The 21,012-nt window shown below is 40.8% G+C and overlaps 1 protein-coding gene and 1 pseudogene across 17 annotated transcripts in view; one reads left to right on the top strand and one right to left on the bottom strand.

Annotated features, from left to right (window-relative positions):
* Chd9 (chromodomain helicase DNA binding protein 9) overlaps positions 1-21,012 on the bottom strand; it is a 214,173-nt gene that overhangs the window by 16,623 nt on the left and 176,538 nt on the right. For 16 of the 17 annotated variants that reach the window (XM_076915591.1, XM_076915599.1, XM_076915600.1 and 13 more), the window contains 9 exons: positions 20,835-20,924; positions 15,067-15,170; positions 13,830-13,947; positions 13,145-13,202; positions 11,305-11,347; positions 9,873-10,092; positions 4,744-4,946; positions 1,528-2,430; positions 686-846 (listed from right to left, as the gene is read on the bottom strand). In XM_076915591.1, the coding sequence (XP_076771706.1) occupies positions 686-846; positions 1,528-2,430; positions 4,744-4,946; positions 9,873-10,092; positions 11,305-11,347; positions 13,145-13,202; positions 13,830-13,947; positions 15,067-15,170; positions 20,835-20,924 (1,900 nt within the window). The remainder of the gene's footprint in view (positions 1-685; positions 847-1,527; positions 2,431-4,743; positions 4,947-9,872; positions 10,093-11,304; positions 11,348-13,144; positions 13,203-13,829; positions 13,948-15,066; positions 15,171-20,834; positions 20,925-21,012) is intronic. The other variant, XM_076915597.1, reaches the window with a different exon arrangement.
* Positions 8,011-8,932, top strand: LOC117723093 (non-histone chromosomal protein HMG-17 pseudogene; annotated as a pseudogene).

Raw genomic sequence — 21,012 nt, 5'->3', positions numbered from 1 at the left:
AGGCAGGTGGATTTCTGAGTTCAAGGCCAGCCTGGTCTACAGAGTGAGTACCAAGACAGCCAGGGCTATACAGAGAAACCTTGCCTCAAAAAACCAACAAAACAAAACAAAACAAAAACAAAAAACAAAAAAGAAATATAGAAAGAGACCAGGCTCCTCCATTTCTCACTTCTCAACCTCATTCCCAGAGGCACCCTGTATTAGTCTAGTCACACATGGGGATTATAGTAATCCAGTTGTAGCTGCTTGTACCACTGAGTGTACCTATTTAGAATGAACTTTTTGGTAGGTTACATCTACAAAAGGCATTCACTGTCCTTCATTCTAAACATTCTAAAGTTACACCGAGAAGCATATACATGTAGGTATAACTCATTTAACAGGCAGTAATAATTTATACTTTTGATGCAAATATCAAAATGTCATCATAACTTTATAGTGACCCTTTTTTTCACATAAGACTATCCACCATTAGGCCAGATGCGGTGGTGCACACTTTTTATCCCAGAGCTTCAGAGGAGGGGACAAAGATGGAAGCAGAGAGTCAGAGAGAGTCAGAGGTGGGCAGATATCTGTATGAGGCCAGTCTGACTGCCAGAGTAAGTACAGTAAGACATGGTCCAAAACAAAACAAAACAAAAGAATGTCTACCATCAAAGCTATTCAGCTTACAAACTTCTTTTACCTTTGGCCAATATGAGGCTGCCAGCATATATCCACTTTGTAACAGGTAAGCAGACTCTGGCGTTCCATTGTTTGCCTGGAAACTGTCCTGGGTTTCATCCTGGGTCGTGCTTAGTGACGCGACACTTTCCTCATCATAGGCTTTCACATGAGGTGTACCTTCTAATGACAACAGTTACAGTTACCCTTTAAAACCCACATGAAACAATTTATGTATCCTTCTACAATCCTATGTAATTTCTAAATTCCCCACAATTCTCTAAATAAGATAATTCTTAGACCTGGGCATGCTCGCCGTCATAGCCCTGGAAGTTAGACTAGACAGCTGTGACAAAGGCCTCTAGCCCTGGGGGAAGACGAGGCTCTTTAGGCTACAGTGGTCCCTGAACAAGCTCAATGCTGATGCATTTTTGTTGCAAAGACACTGCAGGAAAGGATGCTCCTCTGTGGAGAGGCAGAGTTCTTACTGTAAGTCCTTCTATGGGCTGTAGGCAGCAAATATGGTGAACAATACTCTTGTTTGTCTATTTAATCTAAGGATCCTAGTGGTTGCTATAAACATTCTTTATTTGTTCATAATAAATTTGTTCTGGGGAAAGAAGTGACTTAAGGCAATCATAAAAAATGCAAGCTGGTACGTAAAACTTCAAACTCCCCTGTTCGACTAGTCTACAGAATAGGGATTATGTAAGTAACTCCAATCTCCTCAATCATGCTTTCTAAGAAAATTTACAAGCATAAAATTTAAGCTTACAACTTTAAGCACGCTTCAGTTATTTAAATCAATTTTTATACATTTTCATTTGAAAAGCTGTCATAAAGATAACAAATGTGTGCATGTACCTCGCTTTTGGACCTCTTCTTCACTGTCACTTTCTTCGGATGATGATGAAGAAGAAGATGAGGAAGATGAGGAGGAAGAGGAGGAAGAGGAGGATGCCGAAGAACAAGATGAGGATGAAGAAGAACTAGAGCCTGATCGAGAGTGTGAGCAAGAGGAGGAGGAAGAGGAGGAGGAGGATCTGGAAGAACACGATGAGCGCTCAGAATCAGAGTCAGAATCAGAACTGGACTCTGACCCTCTTTTGTGGACTCTCTGTTTCTTAGAAGCTGGGTTTGGAGTTAAGGGTTCTGTTCTGGCTGCGACCATGCGTCTGTCTGTTTCACTTTTCCCACCAGATTTCTGGTCTCCAGTAGCCTGTGATAAAACACCGTTCTTTGGACTTACAGGCTCAGATTTAACTCGTGTCCTTGTTTCCATAGAAGACATAGATTCTCCTTCAGAGGACTGGGGCTCTTCTGTAAGGCTTTCAGTCTTAACTTTCATATCCTCTAGAAGAGTACCTTTAGCACCTAGCAGTCTAGGCAAAGAGGTAAGAGGAGAAGCAGAAAGTGCTACTTGGTATTGCTGTAAAAGTGGGGTAGAGGTCCTTGTATGAGCCGCCTTACTCTGACTGTAGTTCCTCTGAGCTGCCATAAAGGAGAGTTCAGGATCACGCAGAATGTGATAGTCGGTCCGGCTTACTCCATGTTTGGCAGCACCGATGAGCAAATCCCTGTCGTGAGAGCCACACTCCCACCAGATAGGTAAGTCTGGATTTGGATGGCAGAGCTTCAAGCGTTCAAACAACTGTGGGTGGCGAAGGGCCTGTTCCCGTACTTTTCTTAGAAGTTCAATGCGATATAAAGTCCTAGAAGCGCGTTCTTCTGTGATTGGTTGAATAAAAATATTTGGATCGACCAATTCTATATTGAAACAAGGACCAAAGTATTAATCTCAAAAATTCTTTATGGAAGATTTAACACAAGGTAACTTTAAAAGCTCTATAGAGTTACAAAGACATTTTGTTTGTTTGCTTTGATTTTTGAGCTAGGGTCTCTTGTCTAGATCCCTGCCTGTCCTGGAACTCACTGTGTAGACCAGGCTGGCCTAGGAAAAGGAGTTTGCTTCAGCATTAGATCACAGTACATTTGTTTTGATGTGGTCCTACCTTTTGGAACTGGTTAATGGCTCTTGGAAATCAATTTAAAAGATAATGTGTTATTACACTAATGCAAGAACTAACCTGTAGAACTCATAATAAAAACATATATAAGGTCTGAGCAAAAATAAAGTATTGGGTTCATAGTTTATAGGTTACAACCTTTAAATGACTCCAATGAGGAAGACTTCTTCCTTACAATGGAATTTCACAGAGACTCTATTGCACACAAGATTGAGTAAATAGAAGGCACTAAAAACAAAGGATTAATTTTTTGATTATTTTTTTATTCTATGCATCTAGATTTTTGACCTGCATGTACATGTATGCAACCATGTATGTGCTTGCTGCCAAAAGGGGCCAGAAGAGGGTGGTGGATTTCCTGAAGCTAGAGTTACTGACAACTGTTGGCTGTCATGTGGGTGCTGGGAATCAAACCTGAGTCCTCCAAAGGAGCAGCCAGTGCTCTCCACCACTGAGTCATTTTTCCAGCCCACAAATAGATTTTTGAAAGTTTGAGCAGAAATAGGATTTGTGAGATTCCAAGTTATCTGTTAATTATGTGGGAAAACATAAAGTAGAAAAATAAATCCTAAACTACCTTGGCTTAGTGATCCGGATGAGTACCACCCTGCCAGCACAAACCTTACAACATTATTAACACTGAATACAAAACCTGCACTGAAGTGGGCATGAGGACACACAGCTTTAATCCCAGCACTGGGGAGGCAGGTGCACCTCAGTGAGACGGAGGCTGGCATTGTGTGCCAACCAAGTACTTGTTTCAAAAATAGAAAAAAGAAAATGACACATCATCTGATCTTATAAAAACTCAAAATGAAACACAAGGAAATATCACAAGATGACTTATGATATTTAGGTCTTTACTATGAGGAACAGTGAGAATACTCAGTACACATGGGGGTCCTAGAACACAAGTGTACATCCCAGAAGCCAAGTGTGGTAGAGGTGCCAATCATCCCAACCCTGAGAAAAGAAAAAGGCAGGAGGACTGTGACCCAAGGCAAGTTGAAATTCCAGTGGGGTCAAGGCCAGCCAGGCTACACGGCAAAACCCTGTCCCAGAACAAGCATCAACCTCCTGCCCTCAGAAATGTACAAGGGTAAAAAACAAAACAAAACAAAACAAGCAAACAAAAAAACCCTGGTAAAATCCAAATAGTTGAATCCAAGGATTCAGCTAGCATAATACTTGGGAGGCTGAAATATATCTGTACTGAATTAATGCAATTTTGTTTACTTGCCATTATTTCCTAGCAACACAGAATAATAACTATTCATTAGGTGCCTACTTTATACATATAAATAAAGCAGACTGAAACTACCCCGAATTTCCTGACACTGGATAATCAAGAGATCTGCTACATGATTTGGCAGACTGGCAGTAAATCTGTTAGGGACCACAAGTCCAGATCTAACCTTGCTTTCGTGTCCAACCAATTTTGCATCCTGTTTTTATCTGAAACCCATCAGGTACAGTTTGCACTGCTCTGATGCTCTTGGATGTGTGGCCAGCACTGGAGCACAGTAGACTTACCAGGGGCTACATCCTTAAAGAAAGCTCAATTGTCCAAAGCTCCTTAGCTAGGGATGGGATGTTTGCCTATTCCCCTCTCCATGTTGGGGTTTTGCCTTGAGTTGGTACAAGTCTTACACATGCTGTTACAACTGAGAGGGACTAGAAAGACTGTAAGAGCTAGAGGCAGTGGATGGTTACAAGGGAGTAGTGTTTTCTTGAAATAGCACAATTTATTTTCTTTTTGGGGTTTGTTAGAGACAGGGCCTCTCTACATAGCCCTGACTGGCTTGAAACTACGTAAACCAAGCTGGCCTTGAACTCAAAGATCCACCTCCCTCTGCCCACCAATGCTAGAAAATTAAACAAGTTGTTTTCTTAAAGTTTGGTGGGTATCTTTACTCTCTTTATCTCACTGCAGTAATAGATCCAAGGAACAGGAGTCTGTCAACATAATTTATTTACAGTTCTAAAAACTTAGACTTTCTTAAATTTAATATTTTTGTTTCTTTGATTTATACAGGCAAAACCTTATACATACCTTCTTTGGAAGGAAGACGACACACTCTCCGACACATGGACATGAACGCACACAGATACTTCTCCAAGCTGTCATCAGTTTTCTTGTGTAGCCTAGCCAGAGCTCTGAATTTTGTCCAATCAAACTGGCCTCTGTCTGGGTCAAAAACTACTCCAAATGTAGACACAACTCTATAAAAGTCAGCTTCTTCTCTCCTTGTCCATCTGTATTTAATCAGATTGAGATAAAAAAAATACATGGACACATCATTAAGTTATTTATTAATGGTGAAAATAATGACTATAACACTGATTAAAATGCTAATAGTACTTAATGCCTTATAGGATTAAAGCCAGATTTTTTTTTCTTTCTTTCTTTCTTTTTTTTTTTTTTTTTTTTTTTTTTTTGGTTTTTTTCGAGACAGGGTTTCTCTGTGTAGCCCTGGCTGTCCTGGAACTCACTCTGTAGACCAGGCTGGCCTCGAACTCAGAAATCCACCTGCCTCTGCCTCCCAAATGCTGAGATTAAAGGCATGCGCCATCACTGCCTGGCTAAAGCCAGATTTTGGCCTTGGAAATCATTTTAAAATTCTAGTTGACTCATACATCTATAACTTAATTGATATATACTGTCTGTTCCTTCAAATATTATCAACTGGCTTCTGCATAGTTACTAATGAGAAAAAATATGCATGGAATACAAAATTATATGACACTGTCATTAAGTAAAATGATAAAATGTTTTTAGACTCACCTGCAGTATGAAATACTATTTATTATTGTATGTGATATACAAAGAATTTTAGGAGGGCAGAGAAGACAGACTTGAGTAATCAAGAAAATCATCAATGTACCAGCCTGATGATAAAGCAGCCAGTAGATAAAGCAGTATGTGCCACCAAGTCTGCTCTAGGATACAGATGGTGCAAAACTAAAAGAGGCTTTTGCAGGCTGTTCTCTGATACCTGCACACACACACACACACACACACACACACACTCTACCCCATACACAAATAAAATAATGTAAACAACAAACAAATAAACAACACCAAAACCCAACCCACAAAGGCATCCTGGGTGAGCGGTGGCATGCTGGAGAGTAAGACTGGACAAGGCTTACGTGGGTGGAGGAAGAGGCAAGGAATAAGTAAAACAGGAAGTGTTCTGCACTTCAAGGGCTGACAAGTATTCCTGCTTTCAGTGAGAACAGAGGGGAAGAGCTGGGATCGAATTACAAAGCTCTAAGGCCCACTAATGCAACCTCTTTTCAGGAGAATGCTTCTGACACTGAGACAGGGTAAGTTTTTATCACAGACACAAAATTTTATACTACAGTATCCATGTACACACTATGGTCCTTGCTTAACTCATTGAATTTTTGTGTTATAGAAAAAAATGGTAAAGGCTTTTGAAAAATGTTAATGGCTCATTTTGTCATAGCAATGCATCAATGATTATAATATTCAATTCTCAGAACCAATGTGAGAAGTTTAGTGTAAGAGCTGGAGAGATGACTCAGTAGTTAGAGCACGTGCTGCTCTCACAGAGGACCTGGGTTCAGTTCCCAGCACCCACATGGCAGCTCACAATCACCTATCTGTAATTTCAGTTCCAGGGAATCTGATGCTGCCTTCTGACATCTGTGGGCACCAGACACACTCACGGTGCCCATACATATAGGCAGGCAGAGCACTCACACACATAAGACGGAGGAGGGGAGAAATGTAGCTACGATGTAAGATACAGCCCGAGACACTAATTCAATCAGGATTGTAGGCCTGGGTGCAGAGAATGCTCTGGGAAATGAAGGCCTATTAAAAGATTATTCAGAACAGAAGTAATTGCTAAAAATGATAGTGATTATCGTCACAAAAATTGCAACTGAGACCAAGATAGAGAAAACATTTGCCATCACAATATTTTGTGCACTACTGTAGTAATGGCTTAGTTAAGTGAATGCTATATGAGCACAGAAAAAGGAGAAAATGATGTTATCTAATACTTACTAATATCTGGTTGAACATCCCGCATGGACCTCATGGCTAGAATGGGCTGCGGTACGGACCAGACAGTAAGCGTTTGCAGATAACAGAGAAAAATAAACTGCAGGACTAAAACTAAGTAGGGCATTCTTGGCTGGAGGAAGTTGTAGTAAAGCTAGAAATGCAAAGTAAAAAAACCAGAAGGGGCCTCATCCACTCAGAGCACTGCCTGCTTTCATAGAGAACACAGCTTCCCATCTCATTCCAGGGGATCTGATGTCCTCTTCTGGCCTATGTGGGCACTGTATCACATGGTGCACAGACATTCGTATAATACACATAAAAAACATAATAATAGGGGCTAGAAAGCTGGCTCAGTGGTCAATAGCACACACATATCTAGAGGACCCATGTTAGGTGGCTCACAAATGCCTTTACTCCAGCTCCAAGGGGATCCAACACCCCTTTCCTCTTCCTCAGAGGCAGGAATGACACCTTCAGTCCTCTGGACAGAACCACACAGTTAATAGTAATAGCAATAGGAAGAAAACCTTTAAAAAAAATAACTAAATCTTCAAAAAACCCAAAACTAATTATAAGAATCTTTGAACACAGACTTTAGGACATAACACCTATCTATGCAAAACAAAGAACAATCAAATGTCATCAGAACAAAAAAAACCCTACTATTTTAGGAAATGAATCCATATCTAACAGACTAAGGGGATAGGCACACACATTCATCACCAGTGGAGATGGAATCTGCTTCTCTTCCCTTAAGTCTAGTCTAGGCTGGTTCTGTGATAATTTTGACCACAGGAAGGTGGTGGAATGACATTTTGTAACTATGAGAATAGACTTGAAGAAATTAGAAACCCCTATACCTAACTCAGTCGAGAGTTTATTATATATCTTGGCATCCAATGGAGCACACCACACATAGTACAGAGAAAGTCTTACATTTTAATCATTGTTTAAGTTTATAGGATACATCTGTGCAATTATAAAAAACAACGTAAAAAACCCCTTGGTGCTATATACCAGAGTGAAAAAGAAACCAACCTAGTATCTACTGACAAGGGAACAGTTCTGTAAATTTTAGAATTTCCATGCAACAAACAGTTGTGCAGCTATCAATACCTCCGTGTGTAAAGTGCCCCCCCCCTTCTGACCTCCTGAGGCATCAGGCACATATGCATACACACATGTAGGGGAAACACACACACAGATAAAAAATAGGAATAAATCTTGGAAAGATATTTTAAGGAAAGAAGTTGGAACTTCTGTGGTTAACTTCCCTGTCTTGTTTTAAGACAAGGTCTCGGAGCAGTGTGAAGAAGCAGCGAGGACGACCCCCGGACGGACCAAACCCGCGCGCCGCTGTATACCCGTGTTCAGCGCCGACGTCCCCTGCCGCCGCCATGCCCAAAAGAAAGGCTGAAGGGGATGCTAAAGGAGACAAAGCCAAGGCGAAGGACGAGCCACAGAGAAGATCTGCAAGGTTGTCTGCTAAACCTGCTCCTCCAAAGCCAGAGCCCAAGACTAAAAAGGCCCCTGCAAAGAAGGGAGAGAAGGTACCCAAGGGGAAGAAGGGGAAAGCCGACGCTAGCAAGGATGCAAATAACCCTGCAGAAAATGGAGATGCCAAAACAGACCAGGCACAGAAAGCTGAAGGTGCCGGAGATGCCAAGTGACATGTGTGCATTTTTGATAACTGTGTACTTCTGGTGACTGTACAGTTTGAAATACTATTTTTTATCAAGTTTTATAAAAATGCAGAATTTTGTTTTACTTTTTTTTTTTAAGCTATATTGTTAGCACACAGAACACTTCATTGTTGGGGGGGGGGGGAAGGATCATGTGTCACTAACAAAATATCTCCCAAGCTGGATTGAGGATAGAAAAGAAAACCTCTTTCCTTCATAATTTTGAAAAGCTTCTGTTGGTTTCCAGGAGAGACGTCCTGGTCTTGACACACGTGGCCACCAAGGCACAAAATGCCTTGTGGTCTGGGGAAACTCTAAATTCATTTTCATATGCTCTTCCCCCTGTACCATCAACAGAGACTTAATTCCCTTAAGACCAGAGACCTGTTGGAACCTGGCCCCCGAAACTGGTTTTCCAGTCTGTTGGGCAATGTGGACTTTACAGTGACATCACTGAGTGTTCTCAGAAGAGCACGGGTTCCTTTTATAAAAGATTGTGGATCTTCAGATTGATAATTCTGCCATATTCATTTCCTGAAAGTCAGGGTCGGCTTGTGAAAAGTTGTTAAACAACATCCTTAATGTGAAATGTCAACCCTCACTCTAAGCTACTCCCCGTTTTCAAAGCATTGAATGAAGATTTTATTGGGTTTTATAGTGGCTTTCTTCTGATTTTGGTAGTCTATACAAGAAGGGAATTTGGAAGTTCTTGTATATTGTTGATTGTCTGCCCATGTCCTGCCTGAAATACCATGATTGTTTATGAAAAGGATCTTTAATAAAGCTGGTTACAGTTAGAAAAAAAAAAAAAAGACAAGGTCTCTCTACACTGTCGTGACTCTCCTGTAACTCTCTTTGTAGACCAGGCTGGTCTCAAACTCACAGCAATCTGTCTGCCTCAGTCTCCAGAGTGCCTGGCTCTTCTGTTTTAAGGTTTCTCACTTTCCCTTCAACAACAGTAGTTGAATAATTCACCCTTTTATAAAGGAGACATGGATTTGCTTTCCATTCATTCTTCTTTTTTTTTTTTTTTTTTTTTGGTTTTTCGAGACAGGGTTTCTCTGTGTAGCCTTAAATTTTATAAATGTTTTAATGTAAAATAAGATAGACAAGGCTTTATTTATAATTTATTCTATATAATTCTGTATAAATTCTATATAATTTAAGTTTTGGATCTATCGATAATTTAAAATTGCATAAAGAAATGTTATCTATGCCTTTATTTTTTAAATATTTCAGTTAGTAAAAATGACAACACTGATGAAATATGAATTGTAAATATAAGGCAATAATCTTTGCTTATTTTTTTCATAATTCTGCTTCGGTAAGTGAATGAGTATATGCATATACTTACGTGAGCCTTTTGTTTTGGTTAATCAGGATGAAAATCCAACAACTTCATTATTTTCCAAATGAAAACACAGCCACAGATACCATATATTAAAACTGCTATGATCTTACCTCTGCTGTCTTTCGATCTTGGCTGCCATTTTAGGGTTCAGGGCGGCTTCCTCATAAAGAGGTGGCATGACATTGGCAGGCACTGAGAAGGTTGGCTGTATTTGCTGGATGTGTCTGTTTTTATTAGTTCTCTGATATGCAGTGATGAGCCGTCTCAGCCGTGTGGTCAGAGCTGACGGGGTAGGCCAATACACTTTATCCCCTTCCATCAACTGACCCTCTGTATTTAAGGAAACTTGTATTAGTAACAATGATAAAACCTAAGCAGATACTGTGTGACACTCACAAAAGACAAAACTTTATATTTATTATTTTCTTTCAGTCTGATTATAGGAAGTAGACCAACCAAATAAAAATAACTTAAAAATAAAAGTTACTGGGTATGGTAACACACACCTTTAATCCCAGCACTCAGGACACAGAGACAGTCAGATCTCTGAGTTTAAGGCCAGCTTGGTCTATATAGAGAGTTCTAGGACAGCCAGGGCTACATAGTGAGTGAGATCCTACCTCAAAGAAAAAAAGTTGATACCTTATAAAGCATTACAATGTAAGAGTTACTGAAAGCAAGAGGACTGTGGTGCAAGTGAATGGAATTTTTCTTGCACAGAAAATACAACTCTAGGAATTCTAGGTCTAATATATCATGCTGCCTTGCAACTATTCAATGACATAAATAAATTAAAAGCCAAACAGAAACCAATGGGATACTTCATATTATAAACCCAGGGAACATGAAATTATTTGTTGAATTAATATTAATTTGTAATCAAAGCAGTTTTGAAGCCATTAGGTAAAAAAATTGTGTATTTAAATGTATATTTTAAACTCTACTGTGAAGACTGGGGATGTAGCTCAGTTGGCCGAGTGCTTGCCTAGCAAGCATGAGGCCCCGGGGCATTATTGTCATCAGTCAGTGAAACTAACAGAGATGAGAAAGGTTGCAACCCTAGCACTTGGGAGATCAGATACTCAGTGTCCTCTGTAGCTATGTAGTAAGTTTAAGTTCAGCCTGGGCAACAGGAGATCCTGTCTAAAAACACAATTACAAAAAAAAAAAAAAAAAAAAAAAAAAAATCAATCCCAGCAAAACACAATAAAAACAAAGTAACAGTAATGACAGAACTTGCTCAGTAGCTTTGTAAAGACTAAGTAAGAAGGCTGTTCCCTGATGTACATATGGAAGTAATAAGAAATTAGGTGCATCATTATTGCATTAATATTTAATGATTTAACCAAGTCATAGTCAAAGTGTGTAGTCTCTAAATTCAGAGTCAAGGCTTTGCAAAGCCTAACAGCACTGTCAAATTCCCAGTACACAGTTTCTCTGACAAGCACAGCAGTCAGTGTTCCATAGCACTCATGCAGATTAGAAACGCAACAATGTGACTTGTTGATCTCCCAGTCATGAGGATGAAGAAGTGCAGCCTACCTCCATCTGCTATGACCAGATCTCCAGGTGAGGAAACGTCATCCTTTAAAGAGACAGACACTTGTCACAAAGTAACTGAATTAAAATTAAAAAAAAAAAAAAAGAATAAAACTTCTTTATAAGAGACCTATCTTTCAACACCTTTAAAAAAAATCTGACCTGTGAATTAACCCAAGAACTTACTGAACTAAGAGTCTGTACTCAGCACAAACAAAGCACAACTTCCTGGGTGAGTTCTCACAATTACCACGTCTCCCTGTTCCTCTGATAGCTGAAATCAGTCACTGGTTCCTTCTCTAGAAGGAAGGCTGGCTCCCCTCCTCTGATCCTCTTTAGCCTTAAGCTTTACTGTTGAGCTGCTTTTCTCGTCCTGCATATAGCCTCAAAGATAGACACTTACTCCTAATTGCCAAAGGTATGTCTCTTTGTTAGCTTGAACTGTGTGTGGATTCAGCTTTGCCCTGACAACAGAGCAGTTTAACTGGGATCCCTGCACTGCCTTAAATTCAGACTTGCCATTTATTCCAGGGACCCTGTTGTCACCACCGCGGCAGGGGAGCCTCATTCACTCTAGTGGCCTTTGGAGCATCTACAGTTGTATACAGATGTGGACGTCATTTTACTGAAGATTCCTGTCTTTTCAACTGACACCTTGCTCACACAGTGCCCTTCTGCCCCTTCTTCAGACAGCCATTCGTTCCTTGAGTGTCTGCTAGGCAGATGGCAGGTGCAGCCATGCTACCCCATTTCTCAACTTTTATTTTTCCCTTGACAGTCAGTATGATGTCAAGGTTTGTCAGGAGAAGAAACTAGACAGATGCCATAGAAGAAAAGGGGAAACTTTACTTCCTACTGCTGGGGAAGTCCTCATCTGCCAGCTTCTTCCAGAGCCCAGCTCCTGCTACAGAAACTGTTCTTACTTCGAGTGCTTTCTCAAAGAATCCCTACAGTAAGACTTTCCTTGGGAAAAGTGTCCTTGGCAACTGTACAGCATACTTCCAGCCACCTGCAGCGAGATTTCTAGGAAGGTGCTCCTGGGTGGGCGCGCACTGGCCATCTACTGAGCGGCGGCCATGTCCTTCTGTTATAGTCTGGATCTTAGACCATACCAGGATAGGAATCCTATTTGGGGGCTCTGAGTACAGGGAATGGTAGATTACCGCTCCCTTAATTTTTTTACATTCATTTATTTGTATTAATTATTTTTTAATTTATTCATTTGTATTGACTATTTTTTACATTTATTTATTTGTACTGATTAGTGTATGCATGCATGTATGCATGCCAGCCATGCTGTGTATGGGTTGCCACAGGAACACTGCCCTCGAGTTTGCTCTCTTACCACCACTGAGGTTTCGTCTTTAGAGTTGGCAGCGAATATCCTCCCATGGTGAACCATCTCAGTGAACCTACACCCCTGTCTACCCCATGCTCCCATGTTCCTTGCACTCTTTATAAGCTGAGCTCTCATTCCTGAATTGCCACTATTGTAACTAGTAACTCGCTACACTAACTTTCCTTGTTTGAAGTGCGATGGCATCTTAGGATCCTCTAGATGGTTTCCTTTATTGCAGTCTTTGACATGGAGGTATAATTTCATGGTTTTGTGTTTACCCTAGTATTTGCTTTTACTCAGTTTTCAAATTTTCTCCCAAGATGCTGTACTTCTTAGTTCTAAAAAGTATAAAATACAGGCAAACTGCATTACATGTCCAAGCCAGCTTTGATCTTGGCTAGAAGCGGATGTCAGGCGATCTTAAATGATGACTCGTGATATCTGTCAACTTACTTACAAGGAATACCCAATACTGGGGTTTAGAAAATGTGATCCAAAACATACCTCTATATCATCTTTAAAGATTGCTGGGGCAGGCTTGTATTCTGGGTCTTCCACATCCCTGTTAGGATAACAAATGTTCTAATTATTATAAATAGACTGATGATCTCTTGGCTTATCTTAGAGGTCAAATTGATCCCTAGCACCACAGAAAGTCATGTGATTTGGTACATTTATGATCCCAATGGTAGGAAGGCACAGATCCAGGATCTCTGGGCCTTGCTCACTTACCAGCTCTGCCTACTCAGTGAGGCCCCGAGAAGAGGCCTCTCTCAAAAAACCAAGGTAGGCAAGCCATGAAAATAACACCTGAAGCTAACCTATGCCCTCCAAGCTCATGGTCATGCTGATACAACTCCCCCACCCCCAACACACAAGACACAGATAAACCTTGAGTTGGAAATTAGGTTTTGTGGATTAGAACACTTGCTGCTCTTGTAGACAAGCCAGGTTTGATTCGTGATATCCATGGAACTGGTTCTCAGTTCTCTATAACTCTAGTCCCAGGAGTTCGAAAGCCCCTTTCTGACTTTTGGGGCACCAGGCATGCAAATGTTATACATACATACATGTAAGTAAATCATAGAAAACAAACATTAAACAAGTCTACAGAGCAAAGATGAACCACACTAAGACTATGCTCCCACTGGAAAGCAAGCCCATGGCGACGGGTCTGACACGCACGTACCCATCCATGTAGTCATTGGCTCTCTGTTCAGCAGCAACAGCCTTGTCATCAGGCTTGCCCACTCTTTCCAAGAAGCACAATGCTGGGTCTGCTCGGATCGTGTTGTATTTCTCATAACCTGGAAGTGCCACCAATTATAAAGATACAGAAGACAGAAAGAGATTGTGAAAACACAAGGATTCCTTATATGCAGAGTACTGATATTCTGGGATTAAAGGAACATTATATTTAAGTAACACATGTTAAATATACTGTCTTGAAATAGTCACAAAATATTAGACAGTCAAATAATACCATAAAAATTTAATGTATTTGTTACAAAGAAAAGCCAGAGGGAGGGCCCAGTGGTTAAGAGTGTTCTTGCTCTTTTAGAAAGCCTCCATTTGCCTCCCAGGACCCATGTTAGGCTGCTAACAACAGCCTTTAATTTCAGCCCCAGGTGATCCAACATTCTCTTTTGAATGACTTGGGCATTGGCCGCATGTGCACACAAATCATTAAAAATACCACAGCAGCAACAATGAAAACAGAGCTGGAGAGATGGTTCAACAATTGAGAGCACTGTTATTCTTGCTGAAGACCTAGGTTTGGTTCCCAGCACCCAGAGTGGCTCACAGCCATCCTTAATCAGGGTCCAGGCAATCTGGCACCGTCCTCTGGCATCTGAGTGTACCAGGCATGCATGTAGAGTGCATACATGCATGGAGAAAAAGCATTCAAATGATAAAATAGTAATAAATACATCTTTTTTTATGATTTATTTATTTATTTATTTTATGTATATGAGTACACTGTAGCTGTCTTCAGACACACCAGAAGAGGGCATCAGACTCCATTACAGATGGTTGTGAGCCACCATGTGGTTGCTGGGAATTGATCTCAGGACCTCTGGAAGAGCAGTCAGTGCTCTTAGCCACTGAGCCATCTCTCCAGCCCCCATAATAAATACATCTTAACAACAAAAAAAAGAAAAGCAGAATAAACCGACCACACACATAATTGATGCAACTCTTCTAAGAGAGGAAACAGTGTAACACTGACCAGCCAGAGGGCAAGTCACATATACCACCTTCTCATGAGGATTTGAATGAAAAACTTAGTTTGATAATCTATGGTTTTAATGATTATGTGCGTGTGTGTGTGTCGGGAATAAAACTGTAAGTGAAAACCAATAGACTAAAAAACCATGGGATTCCATTATCCACAGAAAGTACTCTCCCCCTCACTCCTTGCTTACCGTGCTTAAAAACCCCAATAAGAAGAGACTTATCAGCATCAAAGTCCCACCATGCAGCAGGAACCTCGGAATGGTCTGGCTCTGGTACCCAAACGTCAATGTCACTTAAAAACAGCACAACATTATGAATGTTATAAACGTGTGTAAAGGAGGCAAGAGGTATAAATGGTGTTAACAGTGACAAAGATCCCATAGACAGCACTAACAACACGGTGAGCAGAGCCAGTGCATCAGCAGGGGTACTGTCTGGGGCTCAGAAGGCAGGCTTCTCACCCCCACGTTCACAGAGAGCACTTCACTGGATTGCTATGGCACTAAATAGCTTTGTAAGAAAGAAGGCTTCAGGTGAGAAACCCAGGTTCTGAAAGGCCAAAGGAAATGGCTCATCCCAGATCAGTTTTGTTAAGATTTCACTTAAAAACTCGGGGTTTTAATCCATAATTTAATTAAACCATACAAAGCACTACTTTAGAAATAATATAACTAGTATCCTGTATAAAATGACAGCGTCAGATCACTACAAACTCTGATAAAAACCCATAATGCTTTGCCATGTTGGATGCTTTTGTAAGAATGAGCTGGTGATGACTCAGGTCCATTCCCTCCCACCCCGTGATACCACACACCCTGAAACACTCTCCAAATGATGCAGGTGAAGTCACCTGTAGGCCTGTTTATTTCTTTGTTGGTGATTTAAAACATGTATGTGCTAAGAGATAAGTTTGATAAGTAGTATGTGTGTGTGCGTATGTGTGTGTGCGCGTGCATGTCCCTGTCCGTGTGCATGTTTCCTGATATTCAGTAGTCAAAGGGTGGAAACTGAGTGGAGTACGCTGCAGAAAACAAAGTAGACTAAGAACTTTACTATTTGATTTCATGAAACGATCAATTTTTAAAGAGATTCAGAGAACTAATCTAACACAAAGCAATATTGTCTCTGTCTAATCATTATCATTTCCTAAATTAATTAGCAAAGATCTTTAGATCTTCACTGTTAAGTATTTTGGTAATATTAAGTTCTATGCCAAAAGTTCTTTAATAATTTGGCTGTCATATAAAAACAAGCTGACAACTGTGCTCCTAAAGCACAAAGAACCCGTCACGTGACCAGCAATAGCTGTGAGAGAGAAGGCATGGACAAAAAGTAAGATTCCCAAGTAGATAAAGGGGGACGAGCAGCTCAGCTCTGTTGTTCAGTTGTCTTCAGAAGGGTTTAGCCCATGGTGAGAACATGGGGAATGTGGCCTCTACAATCTGCTCATGGTGAGAACATGGGGAATGTGGCCTCTACAATCTGCCCATGGTGAGAACATGGGAATGTGGCCTCTACAATCTGCCCATGGTGAGAACATGGGAATGTGGCCTCTACAATCTGCCCATGGTGAGAACATGGGAATGTGGCCTCTACAATCTGCCCATGGTGAGAACATGGGAATGTGGCCTCTACAATCTGCCCATGGTGAGAACGTGGGGAATGTGGCCTCTACAATCTGTCAGCATTTTAAGCAGATTCTTCATTATATCTTTGCTATGAAACAAACTAAACATGAAAATGTTTTGACTGAGTAGAGAAACAGAGAGAAACAATGATTTTTCTGCTATTTTTTAAAAGTTGAAAAAGAGATAAAGAAACTTAGCTAAAGGAAATATTCATTTTGGTGGGAAATGAGATCAAACAGTGTCCCTTGTTTACCACTAGGTGGCACTTTAAACCTGGTTCAGTGTGATGAAAAGCTTGACCATGTCCTTCCTTGTGAAAGCATCAATCAGTATACATACAGTTCATGGTTCAAAATTGAGTGCCGCAGGAACATGAGGTGTTTGTAAACTGTTAGCAGAAGGGAGACTAGACAGACTTGCATCTGTTGTTGGTTTTGCTGGTTCTGTATTATGTTGTGTTTGTTTTTTAAAGGCTGTGTTATGTATAGAGGCTGGGCTGATGAGAATTCGCTATGCACATCAGGCAGACAGGAAACTTGTTCATTCTGCAGCAGCCTCCCGAGTGATTGACTTCTGTCCTTGAAAATGATGTGATACTTCCTGAACAAGACCTTTAAAACTTCCTAGGTTAAATCTTCCATTCAAAATATGTTTAGTACTAATAACTGCAACGAATTTAAACTTGCCTTTGTAAAAAGGCACCTGCAAGAATTTATGATCAATGGAATGATTCAGTATTAGAGTCTGTGGCCCAACACAGACCTGGAGAACAGAAAGATAGGCTTAGTCCATAGAACTGAGGAAAAGAAGGAGCCAAGTAGAAAAAAGACAGAAAGAAAATGTTCTAATCACGAGTAATCAATCATGGCAAGTGTGAAAATGTAATTCTAAAGTAAGAGGCACAGATTTGAGATAGAGATCTGAAAACATTAGAATAGAAATAAAGTTAAGCCACCAAGATGACAACCCCAAACAATGAAAGCTAAGTGGTGAGTGATGTGTTAGTCTCTAATAGCAAGTTGGTGAACTCGAGAATGACCCGGAGAGGAGCCTGTGGGGTTATTTAAATTAGGTTAACAGAGAGGGAAAGCTACTCACTCACCATTCCCTAGGCCTGGACCCTAAGCTGTAGAGAAGAACCTGAGATGAGTGCAGGTGCTCACTACTCTCTGCTTCCTGGCTGAGAAATTAACATGACCAAGTTCCTGACATAAAGAAGTTAGTCTATGACATCAAAGAGAGTATTAACATGGTAGAAGAGACACTGTGTTCAAAAGTAATGCATTTCATGTACAAATTTGTGTTTAAGGCAGAAGAGACGTGAACTTGATAAAATCCAAAAAGTAGATTTATTTTTAAAAAATGAAAATGAATAATCAAGAGAACATTGACTAGGAAACCCAAAGTAGGTCAATAGGTCAGTCACAGCCAGAAGAAAAAAGGCAATTAGTCAGCAAGGATTTATTGAGTACTTGATAGTTTAAGATTCTCCATTCTACTTGGGGAGGAGAATGCTCTGGATTGAACCCAGGTCCTCATGTGATAGGCAAGGGCTCTACAGAAATCGGTAGTCCGAGCCATAGATGATAATGTATGAGAATACAATGATCAATAAGACAGCACTTAAATTACAATGAAAGAAAAAGTTTTGAATAGCAGAGGAATTAAGAGACATTAAAATAAATGACTGGATGTACTTTAGACGGCAGGAAGACCTACTTGAGAGGACAGCAGTTCTGTTGAACTTTGAATTGAATAAATGGAAAGCTCTCTTTTTGTAATTTCAGTTTTATGTGTATGGTGCTTTGCTTGCGTGTTTGTCTATGTCCCACTTGTGTGCTCTTGGTGGCCAGAAGAAAGTGTCAGATCCCCTGAAACTGGAATTGGAATGCTATGAGCTGCTCTGCAAGGGCAAGAGTCTAACCTTGGGTGTTCTGAAAGAACAGTGTACGTAACTGCTGAGCAAACTCTGGAGCCACAAGCATGGACTGCTCTTTGGGAGATCTGGACAAAGCGTATTCAGACTAGAACAACACAGTGTGAGCTTGACCTGTTGGATGAACAGAAACAGCAGAGTGGATGGAACTGGAGTAAGGGACAGAGTGAGGGAGTCAGAGAAGTGTGTGGGGCTATCTTAGGTTCTTAGAACCTAGATTCTGCTTTAGGAGGACATTTTGAAGAGATGTAACATTGCTTTGAAAAAAAAAATCACTCTAGCTGCTCTTTGAAGAGCAGAATGTAGAGAGATTGTGGGGACAAGAATGCTCACTGAGTAGGTCTCAGCAGAAGTGTAAAAAGAGAATTGAGGTAGACTAGAGATTTAGAGACCAGAGGGAAGGCACCCATGTTGGCCCATTTTTCATGGAGCTGAGAGGTTAGTTCTCTTTCATGACAGAGAAAGAAGATGCAAGAATCACAGCAACAAGCAGGATTCAGTATGATGGAGAATTCTTACATATGGGAATGGAAGGAAAGAATTGGTGGGTATAGGAAGTAGCATGGATACCCATGAAAGACAACAATTGAAGAAGCAAAAAAAGAGAAAGAGCAAAAAAGAAAGAAAGAAAAAGGAAGGAAGGAAGATTGACAGCTGTGGTCACTGTCTATGCTAAGAAATATTTTTGTGCAATCATGGAAAGGAAAGATCAGCTAGAACAGACTGATAAAAAAAAGTGCAAACAAAGAAGTAGAAACAGAAAATCCAGGAGTCTGCTGAGAGGGGAAGCATTACAACAGAAATACGTATTATGGGGGAAGTTTTTCTCCTTTGTATGGTGAGTGAGTAACATGAACACATGTGCACTTGAGAGGGAGGACGGGAGTGAAGAAGGGAAGGGCCCAGGAGAGCAAGGCTACTACAGAAGTAAGGCTCTGAAACGGACATCAGACAAGGGATCCAAGGCCGAGAACTGGCGAAGGAGAGGCATGTCTACTGTCATCTGGGGGGCAGGCAGGCAGGCATGGATGCAGGCCCATCTTGACTGGTTGTTTTCTTCTATGAAATATGTCACAGGGTCATTTTTAGACATTGTTGGTGAGGTGGAAGGGTGCTTTGAGGAAACAAGTAAGGAAGAAAAGAAGTCTCCAACCCAGTGTGGTTAAACAGTCTGTTCATTTCATTTAATTTTGAATATTCATGGATTTGAAATAAATCCATTTCCCATTATGGGTTTTTTTCTAGCTATGTTCAGGTGCTTAGAGAAAGGCAGGAAGTAGGTAGATAACGTAGTTTCCCCAAACCTGACGTTACACTAGGTATATGAAACAGTGAGACAGGCAAGCAATGGGGCTGAGGAATTTAGTATCTTAGGGAATAAAACTAAAAATAAAGAAAAAAGGGAGGGACACAAGAAGGTGACGTCTAGTGACTGTGGGTGAAAGGGAGGGACACGAGAAGGTGACATCTAGTGACTGTGGGTGCGAAGACACCACGGTGAGGTCAGAGAGGTCTAAGGCCAAGTTCCCAAGCTTTAAATGAGTCAGGAAGGCCAAGCAGTGATCAAAGTCACACTGACAGGGATGACAGGATGGATGGAGCCTATAGAGCATGTGTGACTGTACAACAGCAACAGATCAAGAGCCCAGGAGCCAGGAGCCCAGGGTGCTGCTAGGGTCTCATGTGGCCGCTGTATTAGAAGAAAACAAGAAAAAAATGAGCACAGGGAAGCTGAGGTTACTGCCACTTGATGGCTTGTTTACATTTACTTCCTGGGAATGTGGGGCTGAGTGGGTGGTTAAGGTGTGTACAAGTTTAAAGCAGATGCTGCAGAGACTAGAGAGATGGAAACACACCGTATGGAGTAAAGAAGCAAGATGAACCCAGAAATGGTTCCTACTGGCACTTCCTGGGCATCTTATCCATGCATGAAAAGTATAGTCTCATTTCTGTTCACTGATACAATAAACCACTTAAGGATGAATACTCATTTTCTCTTTGTCTTCAGTGTTGCACAGTGCCTGAAAGTATTCAAAATAGGTCCCAGGCTAGAGGTGTAGACAAGTGGTAAAGCATGCCTGGCATGCACAAGCAAGCACCCTGGGTTTCCCAACAACACAAAGAAAACAAAATAACCCAGACTTTTCTGAAGAAATGGGTTAACCGTCTATTTCATGGGTTTCTACCTGAATTCCATTCTGACTATGGACAATTCTTCACATTACTACTCCCACATTTGTTACTGCATTTTATAACAAAACAAGAATGAGAGGAACAGAGAAGAGGCTGGGGTCAGAGCCCTCTGGCCAGGGGGCTTTAGCCCACTGACTTTGTGATTTTTCTGTCACTGTATAATTCTGGCTTCACTGTGTTATTAAAACATTTAAGTTACCTTGCATCAACTCCTTCAAAGACTTTTTGACTCTCGTTTCCAATGACTTCTTGCTTTAGATAGTAAAGCATCCTTACACGAAGCAGCACTCTATAAATAGATAAACAGATAGCTAAACAAACAAACAAATCAATCAACCAACCAACCACAGGAGACAAAGCTGCTAGTCACTAAAGGA

The sequence above is a fragment of the Arvicanthis niloticus genome, chromosome 18, assembly GCF_011762505.2.
Source record: "Arvicanthis niloticus isolate mArvNil1 chromosome 18, mArvNil1.pat.X, whole genome shotgun sequence".
Taxonomy (NCBI): Eukaryota; Metazoa; Chordata; class Mammalia; order Rodentia; family Muridae; genus Arvicanthis; species Arvicanthis niloticus.
Note: the sequence above shows the minus strand (reverse complement) of the source record. Positions and strands in the feature narration are given on the sequence as shown.